The sequence below is a fragment of the Oryzias latipes genome, chromosome 1, assembly GCF_053564925.1.
Source record: "Oryzias latipes strain Hd-rR chromosome 1, Olatipes_Hd-rR_3.1".
NCBI lineage: Eukaryota > Metazoa > Chordata > Actinopteri > Beloniformes > Adrianichthyidae > Oryzias > Oryzias latipes.
The window spans coordinates 39,802,861-39,829,344 of NC_136237.1; the positions used below are offsets into that span (position 1 = coordinate 39,802,861).

Here is a 26,484-nt window from a genome sequence, read left to right on the forward strand (position 1 = left end):
GTGATACTTTTTATTATCATGTTCTCAATATTCCTAATTTTTTCAACGACTTTTTTTCCTGTAATTCAAGTAATCAAAGCTACAGTGGTGGACAAAATTGTTGGTACCCCTCAGTTAAAGAAAGAAAGTCCACAATGCTCACTGAAATGACTTGTAACCTCCCTGGACGTGGCTGGAAGAGGAAAATTGATGACAAATTGAGGAGACGGATAGTTGGAACTGTCTCCAAAGAACCCAGAACAACCTCCAAAGACATTAAAGGTGAACTCCTAGATCAAGGTACATCAGTGTCAGATCGCACCATTCGTCATTGTTTGAGCCAGAGTGGACTTCATGGGAGACGACCAAGGAGGACACCACTGTTGAAAGGAAATCATAAAAAAGCAAGACTGGAATTTGCAAAAATGCATGTTGACAAGCCACAAAGCTTCTGGGAAAATGTCCTTTGGACAGATGAGACAAAACTGGAGCCTTTTGGTAAGACACATCAGCTCTATGTTGGTAGACTCAAAGATGAAGCATTCAACCAAAAGAACACTGTCCCTGCTGTGAAACATGGAGGAGGCTCAGTTCTGTTTTGGGGCTGCTTTGCTGCATCTGGCTCAGGGTGTCTTGAAGTTGTTCAAGGTAAAATGAAATCTAAAGATTATCAAGGCATTCTGGATAGAAATGTGCTGCCTAGTGTCAGAAAGCTTGGTCTCAGTCGCAGGTCATGGGTCTTCCAACAGGACAACGATCCAAAACACACAGCCAAAAAAACCCCAAGAATGGCTCAGAGAAAAGCGTTGTAGTATTGTGAAGGGGCCTTCAATGAGCCCAGATCTGAATCCCATTGAACATCAGTGGAAGGAGCTGAAACATGCCATTTGGAGAAGACACCCGTCAAACCTGAGACAACTGGAGCAGTTTGCTCATGAGGAGTGGGCCAAAATACCTGTGGACAGGTGCAGAAGGCTCATTGACAAATACAGAAACCGTTGAATTGCAGTGATTGTCTCAAAAGGTTGAGCAACAAAATATTAAGTTATGGGCCCCATCATTTTTATCCAGCCCTATTTCATTAGTTTTTTTTTTTTAATAATTCTGTTAATCAACAACTCAAAAGTAATGGCTGATTTTGATTATTTAATTTTCAATACATTTTAATTTATTGCTACTTTTGAACATTTCAAGTCATTTCAGTGAGCATTGTGGACTTTCTTTCTCTAACTTAGGGGTACCAACAATTTTGTCCACCACTGTATAAGCTGACCAATCAGATGTGTCAATAAAAGTAGGTGGTCTGCATGAAATCTGATTTCATGTACAAGTTGTATGTTTTACTAAAAAGCATTAAACAAATAAAAATGTGATACATTACAATATAAAATATAAGAGTAAGATTCTAAATCCCCCATTCGAGATCTAATTAAAAGCTGAATTAAATAAATGTGTCTTTAATTTCTTTTTAAAAACCATCGACAGTGGATGAGGCCCTCATATCCTAAGGCAGCTGTTCCACAGACGAGGTCTGTAGTTTGTTCTGACCCTAGGGACCTTCAGCAGGCCTGTGCCTGAGGATCCAAGGGCTCTGGGAGGTTCCTAAGCTAAAAGCAAGTCTGATATAAAAGAAGGACCAAGACCATGAAGACTCTTATAATCTTAAAATCAATACTAAAGTTGACGGAAAGCCAGTGCGGATTTGTTTCTGTATCAATCTTAACCCTTAAAGTTCATTTATTATAAATGTTCAGTGGATAAATAAGTTATTTCTTTAAATAGCCATGTTCAATCACAACAAAGCAAGAAATATAGCTACACAGATCAAACAAACATATGTGACGCATTTCGTGTCAACAGAGCTACGGCTAAACAAAAGCTGATTGCATCTCAAATCCTTTGTTGTGTTGCCTCTAACCGGCCACCACTAGAGTTGTGACGCCAGTTGTAGATGCCTTCAATTGGGTTTTTAGTTACAGGACTATTCTATCTCTGGCTTTTTAGTGTCCTGCCAGATCTGTGCTCACTGGAGGTGCCACACCCAAATTACCTCAGGTGCATGCTGCTGTCTAAATCTTAACTGGTTCCACCCATGCCATTTGATCTGCTTATGCTTTTTCCTTTCGTATTAATTTACTCATTTAAGTGGATTAATTCTTTGTTTTTAAATTGTAATATTTTTTTTATCTGGTTTAATTGACATTACGTTTTTTCCCACCCTTATTTATTATTTTTTTCAACCACATCTGCTTTCAAAGAATAGAATTTGAACAATTTTAGAAAAACTCTGATCCAGTGCATCTGTGTGCACAGCAGAAAGTATATCATGCTTTTCCTAAGTCTTACAGAGTAAATTATATCCTTATATGATACCTTTGGCACACTAAAGAACACATTTTTAATTAAATATGTGATCATTTTTCCAACCTGTTCCTCACTTTGTGACATCACAATGTAAGGACCCACTTGTGTTATGGATTGGGAGGGGCTGGTGCTCAGAGGGCAGGTATTTAGGAAAATACTCAGAAATGTGTGAATGGATCAAAATACCACTTTGGGGTTGTTTATAGCAGTTTTTCTCAACCTTATTGGGTCAAGGTGCACTTTTCCCTTTACAACGATTCTACAGCACACCAGCAACCAAAAATTTCTAAAAAGGAACTCTATAGTTTGTGTTATGGTCTCTGACCTCACATGCACGTTTTGTGATGATTAAGGCTGAAAAAATATAAAGTTTCAGCTGTTTTTCCTGAAAGTTGCGATAATTTTTAACAAAAAATTTTCAACTAATTTAGTTGAAAACTGACCCAGGTAGTTTTTTTCCCCTCCAGTTTATTAAATGTAACTTCATGTAATACCACAAAAACCAAATAAATTATAAAATATATGCTTTTTCTGAACACTAATTCATGTATCATTATTTTTTTTCACGTTTGCGCAAGAGCAATTTTCGAACAAATATATAAATAAATTCTAGACAAAAAGATCATGTTCACGTTTATAAGTTTAATTGTAACTACACAAAAAAGGGAACATGCTAAAGTTTCATTAGTTTTTATTTTGTCTAATTCAAAAATGTAACTTGAACAGAATTTTTTTATTTATTTTTGGTTGAATTGTTTAGTTAAATATGTCTGTTGACCACTTCGCCTGAACCCTATTTCTTTTATTTTGTAATTTTGTTACTTAACCTCGAATTATTCAATAGCGAAGGAAGTCTGAAATTGAATTTGTTCTTCAATCCAGACCTTATTAGAAACCAGCTGTTTCTTTCATAAAGATGACTTGGACCACAAACTGGAATCTCTGACTGTAATTCCTTGGTGCTCCAACCTTGAAGGAGAAATAAACAGTTTTCCTGTCACAAGGAGGTTTTGCATACTGTCAGAACAAATGCTTGCATTTGTTGTTCTTCATGACAGCTAACAGCAGCGCAGTAAGGGACGCCGTCTCTGACAGCACACTGGTTGGAAAACACTGGTTTATAGTGAGGAATGACCACTATAATACACTTAAAAAGCTGATTTGCATGGCATTGGCCCTTTACATTTGACACCACACTACATCAAGTCAATTTAGGAGTTTTTTACTTTGGATTATAAATTCTGGAGTAAAATATCAGGGTTTGATTGCCTCAAACACAGACACACACATGGTCAGGGGGAAATTTGCAAACTGACTGGAAGAATTAGGACTATCTTTAACTTCACAGCTTCAGGTGAAACTTTTGACATGCCTCTCATGTTACTCAACACAGTGAAGTAATTTGTTTCTCTTTGACCACAAATAGAGGCACGTTTGTTCTGTTTGTCATAAACATGAACAGTTTTTTTTCTTTTTCTAAACAAGTGTTTATTGGTGACAAACAGCTTTGCATAACCTCAGCTTTTAACTGAGTTTTCCTCACAAATCACCCCTTTATGAGACAAAAATTCCTTATAACTACTTTTCTGTCCAAAATAATAAACTGCATCCACTGCTGCCAGAAATACATGGCTCTATTATACCACATAGCTGAGACACCTCTTTAGAAAATTGATAAACTCCTCAGGTTCATGTTTACACAATGTGTGAACATTTGGTTAGTGGTGACATGAAACTTAAATAATTCTCACAAGAGCATTAAGTACTAATTTAGTAAAATGCTTAAAAAACTGCAATAGACTTTAACACAACAGATTCAAAAAACCTTAATATGTTCTGAAGGTCAATGGAGAAACCACTGACTTTCTAAATGAGAGCTTGACCGAATGAGTTTGATGTCATCCATTAAAATGGCTTACTTCCTGCTCCAAACAAATGAAGTCAATTCAGTCGCCATTCTTTTGGACCCATTTTGGAGCCAGTTGTTGTCAGTAAGCACTGATTGGTCTGAATCACTATGAGTCAACATTTCTATGGCAACCAATTGGCTCCTTGCTTAGCTCCATTCGTAGACGAATAGGGGCTTTGTCGATCATAAACACACAAGCAGCTCAGATGCACAAGTGTAACTTCACTTCTGTATTTAATTTATCCTTTAAACATTCATTTTTGGCAGCGTGATTTGCAGCAGATGAGTTGCTTTATGGGTTTTGGCAGATTTCCTCCAATAAACACAGAGCAGCACGTTCTGGCACACGGACAAGGAGAATAAAAATGCCCTTGAGAAGATCAATAGGCCTTCACTGAAAACAATTATTAGGTTGTCTACCTAAATTGTGATCGATCAGTTGTTGTAATGATGGACTATAAAGTTTGCTGGCATTATCAAATGAAACATGCGCCGTTTTAAAGTACATGGTGGAGGCTTGAAAGAAAACTATACATCACAACCATCAACAACACCGCGAAGGGGGGTCTAAGGGCAGGGATGCCCAGTTTAGACAGTCAGTTTTGTTAAAGTTTTAGTATTATCCTATTGAATTCTATGCATTTATGATCCTTTTTGATTGTATGTTTACCTTACAATTACCGGTAGCACATTGAGACGACTATTGTTGTGAATTTGGGCTAAATAAATAAAATTGAATTGAATTGAATTGAACAAACCAGAGAGATTTCAGCAATATTTGCCAGAATAGGCTGCTTTTTAAAACATTTTTTGGGCGTTTTGCTTTTTGTTCCCGACTGACAAATCATTTTTGGCACAGAAACAGAAAACGTTAAATGATGGTTCAGCCTTCAGGATCACAAGCAGATGAAGTCTCGCTGATTTCAGTTCTAAGATCAGTTTTTGATCTAGAATCTTGACAGACTCAAATTCTCAACACGGCTTAAATCAGGGGCCTAAAAATAAGTAAAAGTTGCTGATCTTCAACAGAGTTTCAACAAAATATTCGTGAATGCCACACAGAGCTTCTAGTCCTGCATTAAGTGACTAACGTGTTTTGTCTTACTATGCATATCATAAAGAGAATTGATCTCGACCTCAAGATACTTTGAAAAAATAAACCACAAAAACACTAAGTCAGAGTGTAATATTTTCAGGGGTAAACAAACATACCCATTTCCCCAATACGAAAAGCCTCCTGAGGGCAAATTTTAATCATTTAATGTAAATGTAATAAATGTAACAGACCTACAACTGTAACACAAGAAGCTCAAGTGTCGAAGAAATCAGTGTTACAGTTGAGCACACCACACTTTTACTTTTTCTACTCTGGTTTATTTGTTTTCCTTTAGTTTTTAGGTTAATTTAAGCCGTTCAGCTTCCATCATAAATCAGAATAACTTAGCAAGTGGATTATCACTTCAACAGGGAGTGTTTTCTGTCGGTATTTGCAGGGATCAGTGTTAAGCACTAGCACACTGTGACCCATCATGTTCAAAGGTAATCCTTCATTTCAAAGCTAACACAGTTTTACAAAAAAGCTTCTGTATGAGAGATGCCGGCTTTATGTGTTGAAGTGTTGAAGATTGCATTTGCTATTTGGTTCTTTAAGCGTGACATTTTACAACTTTTAATTAATAACCAACATTAACATGTCTATGACTCTCATTCATCCAGGTGGGTTCCATTGTAGTAGGTTTAGGGGATGTCATCTGGACTTGGTTTTAAAGTTAGAAGACGTTTCACCTCTTATCAAAGAGGCTTTGTCAATTCTCAATTAGCTGGTCGAAGAGCTGGTATATATGCGCTCATGGGGGAGAAGTCAGACCTGAAACTGGATGGTATTGTCAACTTAGCCTACATGGTTTCGGGTCGTTAAGAGTTTGTCTTTTGTCTTCAGATGAGGGTTGGGGAGCCAGTGACTCCCTCCCCAAACTGGTCATCCTTTTCAGCAATTAACGACCCAGGTGGAACTGGTTTGATTTGTGTATGTTTCAAAACACTGCCATAGATGGATGGAAGAATAAACCTGAGACCACCATTCTTATTAATAGAAGGTTTATCCTTCTTGACAAAGCCAAGAAGGATAGCCATCAAATATGCCACAAAAATCAAAATATCTAAATACATATTCTTATATACACATTCATAAACATACTGTATATACATTTACACATACAAAATCCCACACATATTTACTGTTGCGAAATTGAATTTCACTAGTGTTAACATATTTTTTGTACATTTTAACAGTTCCTGAAATTTTTTACCTCACTATTAATTAATTTAAGATCTTGATCCAAACAATTCCATTGCTGCTTTAGGACACTCATTCACTCTTAAAACTCCAACTTTTCATGTTGGTACATATTTTTGGGTTACCTTTTCAAAAAATACTTACTTTTTGGGTGTAGCGGTTTCATTTAAACCCAATTTATGTTTTTTTCTCCATTTTCTTTTTCTTTTCCTGAGTTCAAAATCAACAAATATAGTTAGTCCCTTTTTGACCTTGGAGTTTGGTTAAATACAACCAAACTTGGGTTAGTTTTAACTACGGAATCTCTAATGTGCATTTCTCTTATAGTTTCTAGAGAGCTACAAGATGGAAAATTATAAAAACAATAATTTTGTTTCATTTTGCAGGTCTAATGCAGATTTAATTTGCTTTCTTTTTAACATTCATTTGTTTCATTTATTAACCAAAAAGATGCTTCACCAGCTAAAATGTCACATCGGTGGCTGTATTCCTTTGTTATTGTGTGTCTCTGTCTCTAAATGACACATTTCTGCACCAGCTCCAGATGTTGCTCATGGAGATGCTGACAGCAATGCTGATTAAAGACCTACTTAGAGGATGACAACCCAGCTGTGTGCCTGAAAATCTGTCTGGAACCAACTCATCGCTCCGTTCAGGGATGGGAGGATTTGTGGAGCCGGGATTACTGTGAGAAGCAGCTGTGGTTTCTGCTCACGTGGCGAGCTGCAAGACAGGAAAACTGACAAATGCATACAGGTGAGAGCGGACAAGGAAGAGACACCGACTCTGATGCTAAAGCACGACTAGTTTTTCTCGTATCTGCTGAGTGAAAACAGCTTTTGCACTTAAAAGCAGTGATAATATAACATGTGCTCACTTTCTTATTAGTGAAAAAATGCAAACACACTTTGTAACCCAAAAGCAGTTCAAAGTGTGATAAACTAAAAGCTTTCCAGTGACATAAATAAAACCCTTTTGACCTAAAACTTCCATGGAAGAAAAAAGGCAATTTCTTTTGGCTGTTCTAGATTAAATCTGTGTTCAGATGGGTTTTAACCTTCACGCTGCCGTTTCCAAATAGCAGAACGTTTGTGCAGAAAATACCTTCCAAAAATAGAATTATATAAATAAATAAAAAGGCGTGTGTATAGAACAAAAAGGCAGAAATCTGGATGCCCGAACAGAAAGGTGTGTCGCATCATTATCCTGGTTCGGCCAGTGTGACAACAGAGTAAATGTCAACGAGATGTAGTGGTTGTGATAACTATCAGGAAAGAATTTGTTTGTCTGAATCGTCCCAACCCTTAAGCAAAAACAGATTTAATCTACTAAAACCTGGTCTAAAAAAGATCTACTGACACGGTTTCAAATGTTTATTGCTGTGTGACACGGTAAACTAAAAAAACAAACAAGAAAAACACACATTAAAGTGCTCATAAGGTGAAACCCTAAATTGGATGGACAGACCATGAGGCTGAACAATGTCTAACCCAAGAAATGAATAAAACACGTTCTAAAGGAATGTTTGTCAAGTTCAAGTGTTCTTCAAATTATAAGAAAAAAAAAGATGAATAAAGAGTTATCCAATCATCTTCAAAAAACAGACTAAACTGTTTGTTTTGACTCTATAAATAGAAACCGTAAAGGAAGAATAATAAAAATAACATCTATTAGTTTTTTTTAAATTACTGTTTTCAATGTGCATTATAAAATTCCCAAGCAATGTTTTGAACGTGTAAAATTGCTCACATAAAACTGCTGTTAGTTAGTTTCTTATCTGTTTTTATTTACTTTAAAACGGCCTGCATTCAATTTCCATCAAAAAAGGGAACAAAAAGATTGAAAAACAAGTTAGAGGGCCATAGCCATACCAAAAACGAGGAAAACAAGGGAAAATAAAAAATAAAAACAATAGAAAAATAAGTTATTGGATAACTGCTCAAATAAAAGGATATAAAAATGTTCAACACATTTTACTTTAGCTGCATTTGATATTGATCTCATTCAGTTAAACCTTTTTTCTTTTAATTTTGTCATTAATAATGTTTGCAGGGTTTTTCTTTTGGCTTAACGCTACTGCTAAACCTTTAATTTGAAAGGACGCGGTCCGTCTCCGGAACCGGTGACGTCATTAAGGTGTTTTCCAGGTGAGGCGCTCCCTTGACGCGCTCATTTTTCTGTGGGCACGGCTTGAATGACGGCGCTGACCCAAGTTCAAACTCGTGCCTCAGCTGCGAGGAACAGCCGGATTCCCGGCAAAAGGAGACGGTCGGATCCTCAGTTTGGCGCCTGAGGAGGAACCTGCGTATGGAACCAAGGAGAACCTGGAGAACCTCACCATGCTGCTGCTCCGAACCCTCACGGCTGCGCTCCTGATCAATTGGGGACTGTCTTGGGCTGGTGAGAACACATGTTTTCTTTAACCAAAATAATTTGGGGTTTATTTGAAACTTATTTTCACAAATATTTTTCCTTTGAACACAAACCTTTAAGAGTTTATTGGCTCCGCATTATAAACGGAGCCTAAAGATCTTCAGTAGATCAGAAGATCCAAATATTTTTAGACTATTCAAAACAGTATTCCTCAGAGTGAAGGTGACATCTGATGATGGGAGGAGCGTTCCTTTGACAGGAATGTCAGTTTTGAAGGACTGAATCAACCAGTTTCAGTGGTGATACTCTCCCCCACCCCCTCTGCTCATGCAGGAGGCATTACAGACGAACTAATGATCTTATCAAAGGTTCAGGTCTTTCCGTCATACCGGATTCTACGTTAGTTTTAAATATTCTTTTATAGTCTTAATGCTCATCTTCTGAGTTTTTTTCTTCTTCCGTAATCATCAAAGTTAAACTTCTGAATCCTTTTTTGGGGGTTTAGACTAAATCTACATTTAGATGCAGCCCCCTACCACAAACCATAATGATTCCACCTCTGTGCTTTAGAGTTGGTGTTATGTTATTTGTTCTACATTTAAATCAAAGCCGTTTCCAAAGACTTAATATTTTAAGCAGTTGACACTTTTTAAATATGACATCTACTTTTGAAACGACCAACACTAAAAGAAACACATACATATCAGTAAGGATGGATAGAAAGGAAGAAAATCATTTCCTCATCTTTTGAAAAGCTGATTTTAAAGTGAGTCAGACGATTATTTTGCATAATTTGATAAATCTAGACAAATATGTGACACAATTAAAGTTTATCTATTTTTTTCTTCCTTTGACAGCTTTGATTTGAACCTAGTTGTTGACATTCCGTGTGCGTTCTGTTTGAGGTTCTTTCTGAGTGACTTACTTAAACACATTTAGTCTCCACATCTGCTAGCAGAGTGTGGCGCTCAGTTTAGTTGAACACACACGTGTAGTGATGTACCAGAGGATGTTCGATTGGCTGATCTGCTTGTTAATTAAGTGACGTACTTCACAGGAAGGATGATAATTAGCTGACGGATATCTTAGGAAAAATATATATATATCTTGTTCGTCTTTCTTTCTTTTTTTTGTGATGCCCTACAACCTACTTGCATTTCCTGCATGATCGACCGGTCAATTGCGATCGATGCACAGTGTTCGCATGTTTATCGTTGGAGTTGCGTTCTAAAAAAAATACCTGCGATTGGTGAAATCTGTACGATTACAGATGTTTGAAGGCTGTAAAACCCTTCACTACACACTTTCTACACTTTTCTCTCAGGTTAAAACTCTCAAAGTTCAGACCTTCACAGAAAAATCAGTCCAGGATTATAGAAGGAAACAAATTTTATCGCAATCGAAGATTTTTGTAGATTTATCAAACGGAATGGATTCTGTACAGGAGACACGGCACAGACATTGATTGATCAACAGCCAATCAGGGCATAGAACACAATGTGCTGTTAGAGAAAAGATGCAAAACTCCTTTTAAGAAACTCAGGAAAACAGTGAGAAGGTGAATGATGAACCGTGATATAGTGAGGGAACATTGTATTGGCCCTCGGTCTAGATTGTCTCGTATCCGGATTGTAATTTGACTTTGGCTTCACTAACAAATCCTGAATGTTGCTGTTTTCCTCCTGATTCTCATCCTGTTAGAACGGACATTGAGTTCCCTGCTGTTCCATTTGATAAAAGGGTTTAGTGCAGGAGATCCTTTTCTTATTCTGACCTCATTATTCTCAAACATGAAAAATGGTCTTTGGTGATGGAGGGCGCCATTTTGACTCGTGACAAAAATGTCCTTTAACCGAGCTTATCTTCCTCTTCCTCTTCATTCAAACCAAACGCGATTCATGCAGCAGGGGCATCCCGTTTCAGTGTTAAGTCATTGTACAGACGCAATCGGAGGTAATGTGGAACTTTTTGAGCGCCAGACATGGCGGTCTGGCAGCAGCGCGGTGAAAACTCTGATGACGTGATGTTTCCAGATTTCAACTATCTGAAATTTGGATTCAACCAATCAGGAACTCTGCTTTGGTAGTGAGGAGTTGTTGTTGTGATCTGCGGGCGGAGTCCAAAACCAACATGGAGGAGAATCTGATCGTTCTTCTCCTGAACTTTATGATTTTTTTCTTATTTGTCTAGAGACAATAATAAAAAGGTCCTGTAATTTTTTTTGTGTGTGACAGCAAGTCGTCAAACTGGGTCACAGAGATGGAAGTACCGCTGAAAGCGCCGTCGTTCAGCTGCAGCTCCGGCAGTAGATGGTGAAGCTCACCGTACCGGGCGAGTCTCTGAATGATCTCATGAACCCAGGCATGGAGACGTGATGACATTGTAGCACTCCTCACAATCCATAAACTTGATCTCTCTACATCATCTGTGTGTTCTATCCATTGAGATACAATTCCAATGCCTCCTTGTAGCGATGAGGCTGAAATTTTTGATGGTAGCTCCTCCCACAAGGGACGGGAGCATCAATCCTAAATTGGCATTTTTTGGACCAGGAGCAAATTTGACGTGCGCCCAAAACAGAGGCGTTGGACGTGAATTCACTGTCCACATAATAAACCACATTTACTCATAAAACTCCAAATGTGATGACTTTACTGTTGAAAAGCTGTGCTCAGAATTGATTATACAAAATCTCCTTTACAACCTTAATGCAATACCTACAGACTGATCTTTTCTCTGGGCACCTGCAGTCTCTTTTTCTCCTGGTAAATGACAGCACATTTTTGTACCTCAAGGATCTGCAGGGACATGTGCGAGTGACAGACGGATGATGCCACTCCTCAGTTTCTCTGTTTGCTGTCGTCTAATCGGCAACTACAAACTTTATGGTTGTGACGATGACTAATCCAGAACCTTGTTCTCAATCTCATTAGTTTTTCTTTAACCCTTCCAACCCAGCAAAGCCCAAGAAAGTTATAGGTTTAGTTTTTAAGATTTTGTTTCGAAATTACTCAACCAAAAAAAAGATTAAATGTTTCAAAATGCTACGATATTAGAAATTTGAATTGATTTACTGGTTTTACTGGTCAGTGGGAATCAAACCACAGATGCTTCTCCATTCTAGACGCTCTGTAAAAGGTCCAAGGTCCAAAGCTGAGACCAGAGCAGCTTTTATTGAAGCAGAATTGAAATAAAACTCCTATAAAAGGTTCTCTGCACTCTGCTTTTATAAAGTGAAAAAAACCACACACATGATTCATCCAATTCAACTCTGAAACCCAATTTTAGGATCAAATTGTACCTTTAGTGTCTGTTTTTGCTGGATGGGATGAATTCAATGGACAGACGCACACAAAAAAACAAAATAAACAAATATATTTCAGATTTGATCTAAAGTTTCACATAAAAAGCAGAAAGTTGCATGAAACCATTTCTATAAGGTCAGCTTTTGTTTTTGTTTTTAAAGAGTTTACAGTACTTGTGAATTAAAGGTCAGATCTTGATGCCTTTGTACCATCTCAGTTTCAGAGGATCATAAAAAACAAATGTAAGTCCTTTTTTATGCTGTCATTATTGATCATAAAGGTAAAAGGTCTAAAAGTTAGAGTTTGACCTCTGCAATCTTTTTAAAGCTGCATGTATCGGGCTGCTTTACTTTGATTTCTAAAGCAACCTGTTTTCCAAACGAATAACAAACCTTACAAGAACATTTTTATTTCTTCTTGCACGATTATAAGAGCTCTATTGATTAAAGGGATATTACTGCCTCTTTTTTTTCCTGACGCCGAGGGGGTTTCAGCGCGTGCTGAACCGTCTCTGTGTAATTGTAGTTTTACTTCATACGTGCAGTTTTTCAGTTGTTTTTGTGTTTGCCTGAAGCAGACCAGTGGAAGCGCACCGACCGGTCTGAAGGGCGCTGTGTGTGCTCTCCTATTCAAAGTCATTTCATGCACCAGGGTTTATCTGCAGCTGATCAAGCCTAAATCTGATAATCTAACTGAATCTAATTTAATAATGGCATTGTAATGATAACCAATGAATATTACACTTTGGTTACCTAAAGTGTGAATCATTAATGAAAAGAACTAAGAATTCTTTTTGAGGATAAGCACTTGATTTTTGTTACTTGATAACTTGATCTGCAATGTGTTGCAAATATGATATCTAGATTCAATGAAATTGTATTCTGATTACAATCAATAAGTATTACATATCTGTTACATGGTGTGTGATTCACATTGCTGTTTACTGAAATCATGAATGAATGTTTTCTGAAGAAAATGAATAATCTGTAAGGATTTTGTTATTTGAATAGAATCTGTCTGATCAGAACCGATTACGAAAACTATAGAAAACTATCAAATGAATTAACACAGTATGGGTGGGATTACATAAAATCACTTCTTCCCACTTCTTCTCAAGCAATAAATCAAGCTAAACTTGACTTTAGTTAATGATTACTATATATTTAATTAAGCAAATGTCACTTAAGTGTCTTATTTTTAATCTATGCATTTTATCATTTCTGTCATGAGTTTTTTTTGCCATTGACTACAATTAATGCTTGAAATAAATAGAAATCAAATCAAATCTGAAACCCAGTGAATGGTTGTGTATGGTTTTCTTTTTTTATGCATTGTGTTATTTATATTTAAAGAAAGCTTTCGTGCCTTTAAGCGTCCCGCTGTGATGAGTCCCAAGAGAATTGTAAAATATTTCAACACGTCTGTGTTGGATGATCATAAACTCCATCAACCCTGTTTGGTCTCAGCTTTCACGTAATGAATTCTAATTCCATCGTACGCCGTTAAGGGCTCGAAAGTTTCTTTTTCTTTTCTCTCTGTTAACGCTTTTTTCTTTAGGGCCACCAAAAAAAAGTAAAATTACAAGCATTAAAGTAATAAATTTACGACTTTATTCTATTAATTTGGTAGTTATAATTTTTTTCGCGTAACTTTACGACTTTAAAGTCGTAATAAAAAAATGTGTTTGTAAACTGGTCATAAAACTCCATTGTATTTCTTAAAGGTAAGATTGTCTTACCTTAAATATACTAAAAACCTTCACTTTCATATCCTACTGTTTATTTGGATCAGAAAACCAGATTTGTGATCTTTTTTTCTTTCTTTCTATTTCTATTTCTTTCTATTTTTTTAAGGAAGAAAGTAGTAAAGTCATATGTTTGTGCAGCAACCCATTTTGACTTATACAGCCCATAATAGTTTTTTTTTGTGCAAGTTCTAATCAAATAGTTTGTATTTTTTGAGTTTTTTTGTACCTAATGGTACTTCATTTTGACTACGGTGACAAAAAACTAGTATAAAATTGGATGTGACTCATTTTATGGCAAAATGAGAAACTTGGAACAATATGACCTATCTAAATAAATCCTCATAAGATCTAAAACTAGAACTTGTTCTTACGACATAAATCTAGGTTTTTGTTTCCTAAAGAAAGACAGCTAATGCCAGTCTAACTTGAAAACTTTCATTGAACTTTAAAATAACCACCTTGAAATTAAACCGGAAATTCGCTAAAATGAACCGTTACAACCCTATTTATAGATGTTTAAAGGAATTATTGAAAAATGGATAAAAACTGCTCTTCAGTTGATTTTTTTTTAATTTTACATGCTTTTGGGGCAAATTTTGGAACATTCATTGACAAATAGCATGACAACGGAATTTTTTTTGTTTTTAGTTAAAAAGCTCTAAACTTGAGAACAATGACATTTTGCTGAAGATTTGCCGGTTCACTGCTTACCAATGGAAGCACAAAACTGCACAGCACTTTAAAACATGATAGTTTTAAACGTAAAAGTGCATATCATCCACAAAAAGGCACATGTTTGTTGTGTTTAGATCTAAATATTTCTATTTTTTTCACTTCCCTAAAATGATGTGGGTGGATTTGAATGTGTGTTTGCTGCCAAGTGTCAAACATAATAGCGTAATTAAAGCCCTTAAAATAGGATTTACTGGATTAAGAGGCTCAGAGTTGAAAGGTAGCGCTGTGACTCTGATGGAATACAGTTGAACCGTGGACCGCCCCCCCCTTCATGTGTTGACGAGCAGTCACGTAAAGCTGTCACACATGCATGTGTCCCAGCCCCACACGCCCGTATCTGATTGAGGTGAGTTAGTTTTGTTGAAACAGGGAAGAAGCGGATGGGGGTAAAAAAAAAAAATCAGGATGGGTCTGTTATGACATAGATACAGATAGAAAAAAAGTTTGCTTGAACAAACTGCCATGTGAAGAGAAAAGAAGTCTAGTAACCCCTTCAGACCTGAATTCATCTCCTAATCTAAGAAAAAAGAAAAGAAAATCTTCTGGTTTTTTTTCGTTCAAGGTGATTCTAAATTAGATGGAGTCCTGGATTAAATGGTTTGTTATGAATTAGTAACATGCTTTCACATGTAAATCATGTTTTTGGTGTTTTTAGCATGTTCTCGTAGCATTTTTCTGACGATGGAGGACATATATGGCTCTAACTTCCTCCAGCAGGAAGTCAAGCGACTTCTTGATATCCTCAGAGACGTCCATCACTGTTTTTTATTTAATTTTGGGGCATGATCAGGAATTGTATTTCACAATATTTACGCTTTTTGCAGTAAATGAAGTTGCAAAGTACAGCTGCGCTAAGCCCCCGTGGTGTTGTGGTATCTTCCAGGAAGTGACCTTTTATACATAAAATTAGGCTTAAAATTGCATTTCTGAGCATTTCTTTGTTGAAATCTTGATAATCTGGATCAAAAAAATGCAGTGTGAAAAAGAATGTATTTCTGATGTAGAAAATACACTGGGCGGGCCACAAGCTCCCTGCTCTGCTCCGTTCTGATGTGTCCACTTGTAGATGACTCGATCTAGGCTGGCAAAACCTGGTCCTCCAAAAGGCTTAACCCTGCCTGTTTTCCAGCTCTCCCTTCACTACTTGAGGCTGACAACCTAAATCAGGTGCTCACTCAATCAGGAGGTGGAAATGCTTGAAATGGAAAAAGGGCAGGGTGGAGCTCGGCTCTTGAGGACCAGGGTCGGCCACCCCTGGACAAGATCCATGTCCGTCTTCGTTTTTTCCTCGTCTGAGCTGGAATCTGGCTCAAAACTGTACGGCTGAACGGCTCCAATATTGCTCACATTTTTTGTTGCACCGCTAATGTTAGGTTGGGGTGTGAGGGGCTGTAAGCTAGCGGGTGAGAACAGAGAGCTCTCAGCTACAAGGACAAGAAGGGGGAGGGGTGGGGTTACTCTGAACAGTCCCGCCCACAAAGCAGAGGTGAATTTCTAACAAACTCCTGCCGCTCTGCAGAAACCATGTTCTAGAAAACTACACCGTTTTTTTGTGGCTAAAATGGTATAATCATAATTAAAAGACCACTGGGAATGCTTTGGTTATGGTGATGCCATTATCGCTTCAGAGCAGCGTCTGTTGTTGGCGCCGCCTGTGTCGCCCCTCGTCTTAAGCGGAGTTCCATCAAGGCGTGAAGCTGTAATAATTCAGGTGACGTGACATTAACCAAATCAGTTGATCACTTTCTTCGAGTGTTGGCCAACAAACGACAATCTTCACTTTCCATTTTTTAAATTGCTAGTGTCTTCATTATATTTCACCAATTGTTGCATTTTATGGACAAAAGGGCCTCAGGATTTCAATCCAACAGCTTATAATTACAATAAAAAAAAGGGGGATCCAGGGTCAGAGCCTGAGAACCTATTATGTTTTGCCCCTTTGGTCCTAACACCAGGGGGGTATTCCAGGAAGCATGTTTAAATTAGCCTGACTTTAAGCCTGAACTCTGGCTGAAATCCGCCTGAACTTGCTTACTCTGGGTATGTCGGTTCCAAAAGACCGATATGAGTTAGCGTAATTACGCTCGACTTGGTAACCCTGGGTTAAGGCGCGTGCACAGCAAGTACATAAAGACATTCTCAATGGATCGCCGATTTACGGTGTCACCATGGAAACGCGTGGTGAAAAAAAAAGAAAGCGCTGTACTTCAGTGAGACGAGTCTGAGATTTTAATGACAGCGTATGAAGATTATACGTCCATCAAAAAAGTAATACTGCTGCATCATCATCAAAAGAAAGAGTTTCTGCTTGTAGTAGAAGAACAGACAAAGTAAACGCACGAGTTTCTGATCTTATTTCCATTTTCATGTGACGCATATATGTATAACTTATCCAATTTTGCCACCTTAAATGAAATACTTCTATTGGTAACAAGTAATTGAGTTAAATTTATTCAACCTAATTTCTTACGTCTATAAAACTCAGTAATTGTTTTTACAACTCAAATTTACATATTTATTTAACTAAATGTAATATTACTCCAATTCAATTAATGTTTTTTCCATCTTAAATAATTATGATTCTTGAGCTCTCATATGTCTAAGTTTGAGCCGGGAGATATACTCATTTTTATAATAATTAAAAGGACGGGGGGAAAAAATGCACGGAGTGCAAAATTCATTAAAGAATTTTCCGTCACTGTCATAACATGTGAAGGTGGTAGGGGTGCTATATAAACTCATCATCCTCTCCTTCACTCTCATTTATGGTGCAGAGACGTAAGCATAGTAGGACAAAATAACTCGGCAAAACACAGTAAAACAGCTAAAACAGTTAAACAACTAAACACATTTTGTCAAAAACCCACACTTAAACCCAAATCCGTCCAGACAGGCAAAGGGGAATGATATCCCAGAATACCTTGCGGTGCCGATCTAACAGCAGCACCAAAGTTACACCTACTTAATTGAATTAATTTGAATGAAAGGAAAATAATTGTCTGAAACTATGTGTTATTTTTAAGGTGACCTAACAAAAAATAATTTATCTTAACTGAAGCAAATAATTAAGTTAGATCAAAGTAAAAAAGTTGAATTTTTCAACATCCATATGTGGTCTTATCACCCCCTCACGATGGAAAAAGTATTATCTGAGCTTCTTCATCCACTAAATCATCTTCAAATGGACACCATGCTGCTTCACCTCTCTGAAAACAAACTAACCTTCAACTAAACCTGCTCCCGACCAGGTCATGTTCAGAGCATGAGTTGCCATGGCAACTTGACCTACCCTGAAACATACCTCCATTTCTGGAACCGAAAGCTGAGGTTATCAACTTCCTTAGCCTCAAACTTATCGTGGGAGGTAGCATAACCTGCTTTCTGGAATACCCCCCTGCTCTTGTAAATCATGTTCCTTCCTTTGAGCCAACCTCTGAATCCCAGATCCTCGCTTACATTTTTTCTCTCCTGTGTAGGCATTTTATTAACATCAGTAAAATATTTGGGAGCAAGCCCAGACTTGCTAAGTAGTTTTGAGTTTTAGTTCTACCACAAACAACGTCATTTCTTGTTGTCCATGTATTGCACAATCCCTTAAAGTTTGAACTTTTTGTTTTCTATTTTTTCGTCTCAGCTTCTCAAAGCATGCAGTTTTGTTTCCCGGTCACCTGACTTGTGTCATTTCTACACATTTCCAGGAATAAAACTGCTCTTTGGTATGGGAGATGCATTTCTGTCATGCAGTAGTATTTACTTAAGATACTCAATAGTGTAAAAATGAGTCATGTTTGTTTTGGGAAGTCAATGCAACTGCATAAACCACTGTGAGTCAAAGCTGCCACTGTCCAGTTATATTTACTCAAATATTAAAACAGTTAATATTTGTGGGGAAAAAAATTCTATAGTTTAAGTAATATTTGAGCATATTCAAAAAATATGTCCTTTCTGATTTATTTCTATAATGTTTGTGTTACTTGACTTTTTCATTTTTAGTTTAGAAAATGATATTTAAAGACACAAAAATGTCCTAATTGGTTCTAGATCAGCTTTACATTTGCAAAGTATAGAGTCTCGCATATCTTCAAGACTGCATGTCAGCGTTGGTCTGTAAACTACACAGGATGTTGTTTTGTTGTTCCCATATGAAACTGTCCTTACTGGCTGAGGATTCACTCTCTTTTCTTGTTCTCAGTTTGTATTTGTTGAACTAAAATGAATATTTTGTCCCTTTTTTTCTTTTCTTTTTACAGCTCCATGTCCGGAAAATGTGGTGGTGAGCTGTGAAAATTTGAAAATTACTGTCCGATGGGATTGCCAAGGACGACAACCAGAAACCAGTTTCAGAGTGAAGATGATGTCATACAGCACGTAGGAACCGGCTGCTTATATTCTGTTAGAGCAAACATATCAGACTTCTTGTTGTTTAACATGTTTTTTTTTCAACTACCACAAATTCCTTCAGAGCTTTAATGTTCAGCAGCTGCAGAAACCTTTCTTTTCTCATTATTTTTCAATGTTAACAACAATGTCTTGTTTCAAGCTAATTTTCAGCAGTAGAAAAACAACGGAGAAAAAGACAATAAAAAAAAATACACACACACACAAATCTCTCTCTATATACAGTGGGGCCAAAAGTATTTAGTCAGCCACTAATTGTGCAAATTCTACCACTTAAAAAGATGAGAGAGGCCTGTTATTTCCATCATAGGTATCCATCAACTATGAGAGACAAAATGAGAAAACAAAATCCAGAAAATCACATTATCTGATTTTTAAAACTTTTATTTGCAAATTATGGTGGAAAATAAGTATTTGGTCAATGAGAAAAGTCAAGTCAAGTTCAGCTTCCTGACAGCCTGGAGGAGAAAACTGTCTCTGAGTCTGCTGGTCCTGGCCTGAAGACTGCGTAGTCTTCTCCCAGATGGAAGCAGACTGAAGGAGCTGTGGGATGGATGGGTGGGGTCAACTGCAATGCAGAGGGCTTTGCGGGTCAGGCGGGTGTTGTAAATGTCCTGGAGGGAGTGGAGGGGGGCACCGATGATCCTCTCAGCTGCCCTCACGATGTGTTGGAGGGACTTCCGGCAGGACGCGTTGCAGGCGCCATACCACACCGTGATGCAGCTGGTGAGGTTGCTCTCCACGGCACCTCTGTAGAACGTGAGCATGATGGGGGGAGGGACTTTTGAACTCTTGAGTTTACGGAGGAAGTAGAGACGCTGCTGTGATTTCCCAGCTAGTGATGCGATGTTCTCGGACCAGGAGAGGTTTTCTGTGATGTGCACACCCAGGAACTTGGTGCTGCTCACTCTTTCCACCGTGGTGTTGTTGATGGTCAGAGGAGCATGCTGAGTGTGCACTCTCCTGAAATCGACCACCATCTCCTTCGTCTTCTCCACGTTCAAGAGGAGATTATGGTCTCTGCACCAACCAGCCAGGTGGTTCACCTCACTCCTGTAGTTTGTCTCATCTCCGCTCCTGATGAGACCCACCAATCGGCAAACTTAACGTAAATGTTGGAGCTGTGTGTCGGAGTGCAGTCGTGGGTCAGCAGGGTAAAGAGGAGGGGGCTCAGCACACATCCTTGGGGAGCCCCCGTGTTCATCATGCTAGTACTGGATGTGTTGCTGCCGACTCGCACTGCTTGTGGTCTCCCCGTCAGGAAGTCTAGCAGCCAGTTGCACAGAGGTGTGTTGAGCCCCAGCTGAGCCAGTTTATGGGTGAGCTGCTGGGGGGTGATGGTGTTGAATGCTGAGCTGAAGTCAATGAACAGCATTCTGACATATGAGTCCTTATTCTCCAGGTGAGTGAGTGCGGAGTGAAGAGCAGTTGAGATGGCATCCTCTGTTGAACGGTTGGACCGATAGGCAAACTGAAATGGGTCCAGGGAGGGGGGCAGGGCAGACTTGATGTGCCGCATGACCAGCCGTTCGAAGCTCTTCATGATGATGGGGGTCAGAGCAACCGGACGGTAGTCATTAAGGCAGGAGGGAGATGGCTTTTTTGGGACGGGTATGATGGTGGTCGCTTTGAAACATGTGGGGATGACAGCCTGACTCAGAGAGATGTTGAAGATGTCTGTGAAGACATCAGCCAGCTCACCCGCACAGTCTCTCAGCACCCGACCAGGGATGTTGTCTGGTCCTGGGGCTTTCCGTGGATTGATCCTGCTGAGGGATCTCCTCACGCTGTCTGAAGACAGCGACAACACCTGGTCACCAGGAGAGGGTGGAGTTTTCTGGGCCGTTGTGCTGTTTGCTGCCTCAAAGCGAGCGTAGAAGGAGTTCAGATCGTTCAGCAGGGAGATGGAGCTGTCACATGTCTGTGGGGGAGGTTTGTAGTCTGTGATGGTCCGAAGTCCACGCCACAGGCTCTGGGTGTCTCTGCTGTCGCTGAAGTGATGGGCGATCCTCCTGGAATATTGTCTCTTGGCTTCTCTGATGCCGCGGGTCAGGTTGGCCCTAGCTGTCCTCAAGGCCACCTCGTCTCCAGCTCTGAAGGCAGCATTACGGACCTTCAGGAGTCTGTAGACCTCTCCTGTTAGCCACGGCTTCTGATTTGCCCGGACTGTGATGGTCTTAGTTACTGTGACATCATCAACACACTTGGCGATGTAGGCAGTAACAGTCTCTGAGTACTCCTGGAGGTCTGTGGTGTTGTTGTTTGTTGCGGCCTGCTTGAACATGTTCCAGTCTGTGGAGCTGAAACAGTCCTGGAGAGCTTCTGAGGACCCCTCTGGCCACACCTGTATGCTTTTCCTAACCGGTCTGGCCACTTTTCCTAGGGGTCTGTGTGCAGGCATTAGCATCACAGTGATGTGGTCTGAAGGTCCAAGGTGGGGGAGGGGGAGGGCTTTGTAGGCTCCTCTCTGTGAGGTGTAAACACAGTCCAGTATATTGTCTCCACGTGTTGGAAGGTTAATGTGTTGATAAAGTTTTGGGAACACACTTTTGGGGTCTGCGTGATTAAAATCCCCAGCCATGATGAGAAATGCATCTGGGTGTGCAGTCTGCTGCTCGCTGATCTGTAGGTGCAGGTCATGCACTGCCTCCTTCCTGCTGTCATTGTTGGCGCTGGGGGTGAAATATACTGCAACAAGCAGTATTGCAGTATATTCCCTCGGAAGGTAGAACGGTCTACACTTTATGATCATAAACTCCAGCAGATCTGAGCATTGTGTGGCGACCACAACAGCGTCGCGGCAATAAGAGTTGTTGATGTAAACACAGAGACCGCCGCCTCGCTTTTTCCCCGCGAGCAGCCTGTCCGCTCGGTAGCATGTTAACTGGTCGAGTTGAATAGCAGTGTCCGTGATGCTGTTATTCAGCCAAGTTTCAGGGAAAACAAAAACACAGCAGTCCTTAACCCACCTCCGAGTGGAGCGCAGTAGACGAATGTGGTCCAGCTTGTTGTCCAACTCCATACTTTATTTACTCTTTGTTGGCAATGACAACAGTCAGAGGTTTTCTGTTATTCTTCATATAGTTTTCACAAACTGTTGCTGGTATTTTGGCCCATTCCTCCATGCAGATCTCCTCTAGAGGAATGCTGTTTAGTGGCTTTCGCTGGGCAACACAGACTTTCAACTCCCTCCAAAGATTTTCTACGGGGTTGAGATCTGGAGACTGGGTAGGCCACTCCAGGACCATTGGTAAAAAAATAAAGGTTAACTAAATACTGCTGATTACAGCTAATTAATCACTTTTTTGCTGTTTTTTTTTATTTTTGGGACCTGGCGGTTTTTAGATGACTTTTTGGATGGAAAACCATGACTCTATCTGGCAACACTGGAGGTGATGAAAATTACAGACCTTTAAGTGAGAGAACTTGCAATTGGTGGCTGACTAAATACTTTTTTGCCCCTCTGTACATATAATTTATTTAAGGTTTTTATACATTCATTCTATAATAAATTAAAGAAAAATGATGCTTTCTTCTTGACCTCATAATTGCTCCTAATCATAAATTGACACGTTTGGTTTTATACATACACACTCATCCTTTAAATATGATTGTCAAATAGTTTGAATAATTGCTTTAAAGGGAGTGGAAAGAAGCCAACTTATGCAATCCTACCTCTATGATTAAAATATCTTTTTTCATTTACAGAGTGACACATGAGGCTATCACCAAACACAGCGAGTACGATCTGAGCCACTATGTTTGGAAATCCAAAGACATCAGCTTGAGCTTCCTCTATGTTACCGTGACAGCCTTGCATGGTGGAAACCAGTCAAAAGAAGTGGAATCGAACACTTTCTCCTTTAACGCTTTGAGGACCATCGCTACATACTGTAAGCAAAGCATGAGGACCTGTTGATTATTTCAGAGGAGAAAGCTAATAGACGGTGTTTGAGTTAAATGGCTTTTCTTCCCTTCAGGTATTTTAGAGTTCCCTCCCGTTTTTCTGGTTGTGGATAAGACGAGCGCTGTGGTGAAGTTCCCTAATCCATTCCAATTCTATGACGAAATCAAGCAGGCGTACAAAACTTCTGCTGATTCTCTGCTTAAATTCACAGTGACTTCAGGGATAAACGTAAGTATTCGTGACGATTCTCTTTAAAATCTTTGCTTGAACTCATTTGCCAGGCATTTGCCATCTTTTTGAAAAGAAAACAAATGATTTTTTTTTATCTCCCTGTTTTGTGACCTTTGACCTTCAGTTGGAGAAGGATGCATTTTGCAGAAAGGCTGAGCCCACCTGCACAACTGAAGTGACGTTCCCTGACAGCAGGGAGAACTGTGTCACGCTGAAAGGCTGGTTGATTGATGACCAGGGGATTGACGAATTACCGATCAACCAGACTCAAAAGATCTGTGGCTCTGAAAAAAGTAAGTGAAGGGGGGGGACATTGTCTGCAGAGCACCTGTTTGTGGATTTTTAGTGTTTTGGCACCATGAAATGTGTATCTTGGGGCAGTGACAAGGAGGGTTGCTGGTTCTTGTAGCATTTTTGTCACGATCGTGTTATTCGAGTTTTAATATTTGCAGATTATTTTCAGTCCCTTGACTTCCCTGACTTATCACAACTGCTAGACAACTCAAGACTCTTGTATGAGACTTTTGCGTCCGAATTTCTAATAAGCCAGCGTGAATATGAGGGGAATACTGTATAATCAAAGTTAAGCTTAGAATTGCATTTCTTATCCATGGCTAAAAGCAGCCCCAAACCATGATGCCTCTACCACCAAAATTTGCAGTCGGTATGGGGTTCTTGGGGTGGTGGTCAGGGCTATTTCTTTGTTAAACGTGGAATGTTGAATGACAGCCAAAAAATTAAATTTTATGGAGGATGCGACCGTGGTCGGTTCATGGTGAGCTGATGCTCTTTCTGTTTTCGGATAACGGCCCCAACAGTTCTCACAGGAGCATTCAGCATTGTGAAAATGCACTTAGAACTATTCCCATCAGAAAAACGAAATTAGGAAGATCTTGGGAGAGTTTTTTTTTTGCTCTTATCCATTTGTCCTGTGAGCCTTCTGGGGATTGAGAACCATTTATAGACCATAGACTGTATCTGAGAACTGAACCGAGTGTGACGTCATCCGTGGAAAATGGTTTACTTCTGGCTCCAACCAAGTAAAGTCAATTCAGTTGCCAGTTGTCAAAAGAAATCTGTCAAACGTTTTGAACACTGGACGTGTGGGTCAGCAGGCTCCACCTACTTTTATACAGGCATCTGATTGGTCAGTTTATAACTTGAATAACTTGGACTACAGAAAAAAAAATTAAAAAATGAGGATTATCAAAAATGTGTTAAAGAAAAGGTGCCACAGTCTAGTTCTCATATACAGTCAATGATTAGGAGTAAAGCAGATATCAATTAATGCTGAAAAGGGGCGGGGTTTTCTCTATATATTCTGACAGTTTTCTTGGCCATTTTGCACTTATTTGTTACGACTCAAGTACCATGCTTCACTGTTCTGATTTCTTTGTGTGAATTGGCAACAACTGGTAGAAATTGTGTGTCAGTAGCCTTGTAGAAATCTACTTACTCATAAAATAGTGATGTGTCACGTCTTTTTATTTTTTTGCTGTATCTGATCATGTACTGGCCTGTTTTATTTGATCTTAAAAAAAGGTTTCCAAGTATTTTTTGTCTGCCTTTTTTTCAAAAATACATCTAATTACTTGTGAATCTAAAGCTTTTTTGTTTTCTTCCTTTTATTGAAGATGGAAATGACGTCACTCTTCTCATCATTCTGCTGTGCATCTTCGGTATGATATTGAGCGTGGCAGTAATCGTCATCTGTAAGGTGAAGGCCTGGACCATGAAGAGCCCACCTCTGCCGAAGCTTCTGGTAAGGTGTTGCCCCAAAAAATAAATGTTCAGGTGTCATTTCCCCTGCTGAACTGCTTTTTGCTCTCTGTCCTCTTGTTACACTATTTTTTTTTTTTTTTTAAACAGGATGTGAAGCATAGCCTGAACCAGAAATACGTCCTCGATGAGAAGATCACTGCAGTCACGATTCAGGGGTCTTCAGAGAAAGCCCCCCATGAGGAAAGTGGGGAGCTCCTACAGAAGGGGTTGGAGGATTCAAGCCCGTTTTCGGGGAGAAACAGGAAGGACTATAACTCCACCGATAGCTCCGTGAAGACCGAGACCCTTTCCATGAGCTCTGAAGACGACGAGATGGAGTACGGATCCCCGTATGAGTTCCGGGAGCCTGTTCTCTTTCGGGACATGGGGAATGGAGACGTGGTGATCGTTTACACTGGAACATGAAGGAACCTTTTCTGGGACTAAGTGACTGTATTTTCCACGAGTAGCTTATCCATCAAACCAGACGATAAACTATGATGGGTTGTGCTATAAAGACTTCTTATAACCCAGGGACATCATGGAGGACCACATTTATGGACCTGTAGCTTTTTTTTAATGTGAATGTTTCTTCAAGAAAATAAATCATAATATCAGAAGACGAGCCAGTTGCAGCAGGGTTGTGACTCAACTGCATCGCAAAAACAAGCAGGTGATTTCTCTGTCACCTTTATGCCCCCTGCGGGGGTGGATCTCCTCAACAAGAGGTTTCCCTCATCTGGCATGATTTCCTGCAGCTTTTTTCTGAGATGGCTGAGCCAAGAACGCCTTCGTTGACGTCACAGCTCAGGAAAGCAGAAGATCCTATTGGGTGGAGGAAGGTGCTTGGTTTCCTTACGCTCTCATTAACAGAAGTACTATTGGTTTTAATCCCTACTTGTTTATTCTGTCCTTTATATTTTTTGTAAATGACTGTGATGCACTGAAACTGGATTTTATTCTGTTGATATTTCAGGCGAGTAACTTTCCCCCTCTAACTTGCACAACTCTACCTTTAAACCCGTCAGTTTAAAGTTTCTGGCTTTTATAAGTTGACGGGCGTAAACCTAAATTCTCATCTTCAAACAATGACGGTAAGAGTGAAGCAACCGCAGAACCTGCTAAACCAGCTCAGCACGTGAAGTTTCCATCAGCTTTAGCACATTTTGTTTGTTACATGAGTGTTTTAGTTTAGGTCACTTTAATCTGCATTCTAAGATTTAAAGGCACAGCCTCGACTAAATCTCGATTTTCACAAAGAAGACGCACCGTTTCCTACTTTTCTGAATGAAGTTGTGTCAACATTTTTTTATTGGGTTTATAACCTGAAGGCATGTGATCATTGCAGGAAAAATTATATTATGGTGTGCTTATTATAAAACTGTATTATTTTTAATAAAGAAACGTGAAAAAAAGTGCCAACAGAGCCAGAGGTCTTCTATTTTTTTACGTTTTTTTTTTGGCACAAGCACTGAGGTG

General features: G+C 39.2%; 2 protein-coding genes across 3 annotated transcripts in view; both read left to right on the forward strand.

Annotated features, from left to right (window-relative positions):
- Nucleotides 1–26,484, forward strand: part of LOC101174245 (protocadherin Fat 4) — a 242,581-nt gene that overhangs the window by 194,729 nt on the left and 21,368 nt on the right. The window lies entirely within an intron of this gene.
- On the forward strand, nt 8,765–26,423 carry ifngr1 (interferon gamma receptor 1). The gene is made up of 7 exons (NM_001361164.1): nt 8,765–8,948; nt 18,959–19,076; nt 22,815–22,999; nt 23,087–23,241; nt 23,369–23,537; nt 24,879–25,006; nt 25,114–26,423. The coding sequence occupies exons 1-7, from the start codon at nt 8,888–8,890 to the stop codon at nt 25,429–25,431; spliced, it is 1,134 nt and encodes a 377-aa protein (NP_001348093.1). The 5' UTR covers nt 8,765–8,887; the 3' UTR covers nt 25,432–26,423.

Bases quoted from the DNA above. Each gene is read 5' to 3' on its own strand.
- ifngr1 (NM_001361164.1), top strand. From the start codon at position 8,888: ATGCTGCTGCTCCGAACCCTCACGGCTGCGCTCCTGATCAATTGGGGA. The intron at 23,538-24,878 runs GTAAGTGAAGGG...CTTTTATTGAAG, and splicing joins GATCTGTGGCTCTGAAAAAA to ATGGAAATGACGTCACTCTT. The intron at 25,007-25,113 runs GTAAGGTGTTGC...TTTTTTAAACAG, and splicing joins CACCTCTGCCGAAGCTTCTG to GATGTGAAGCATAGCCTGAA.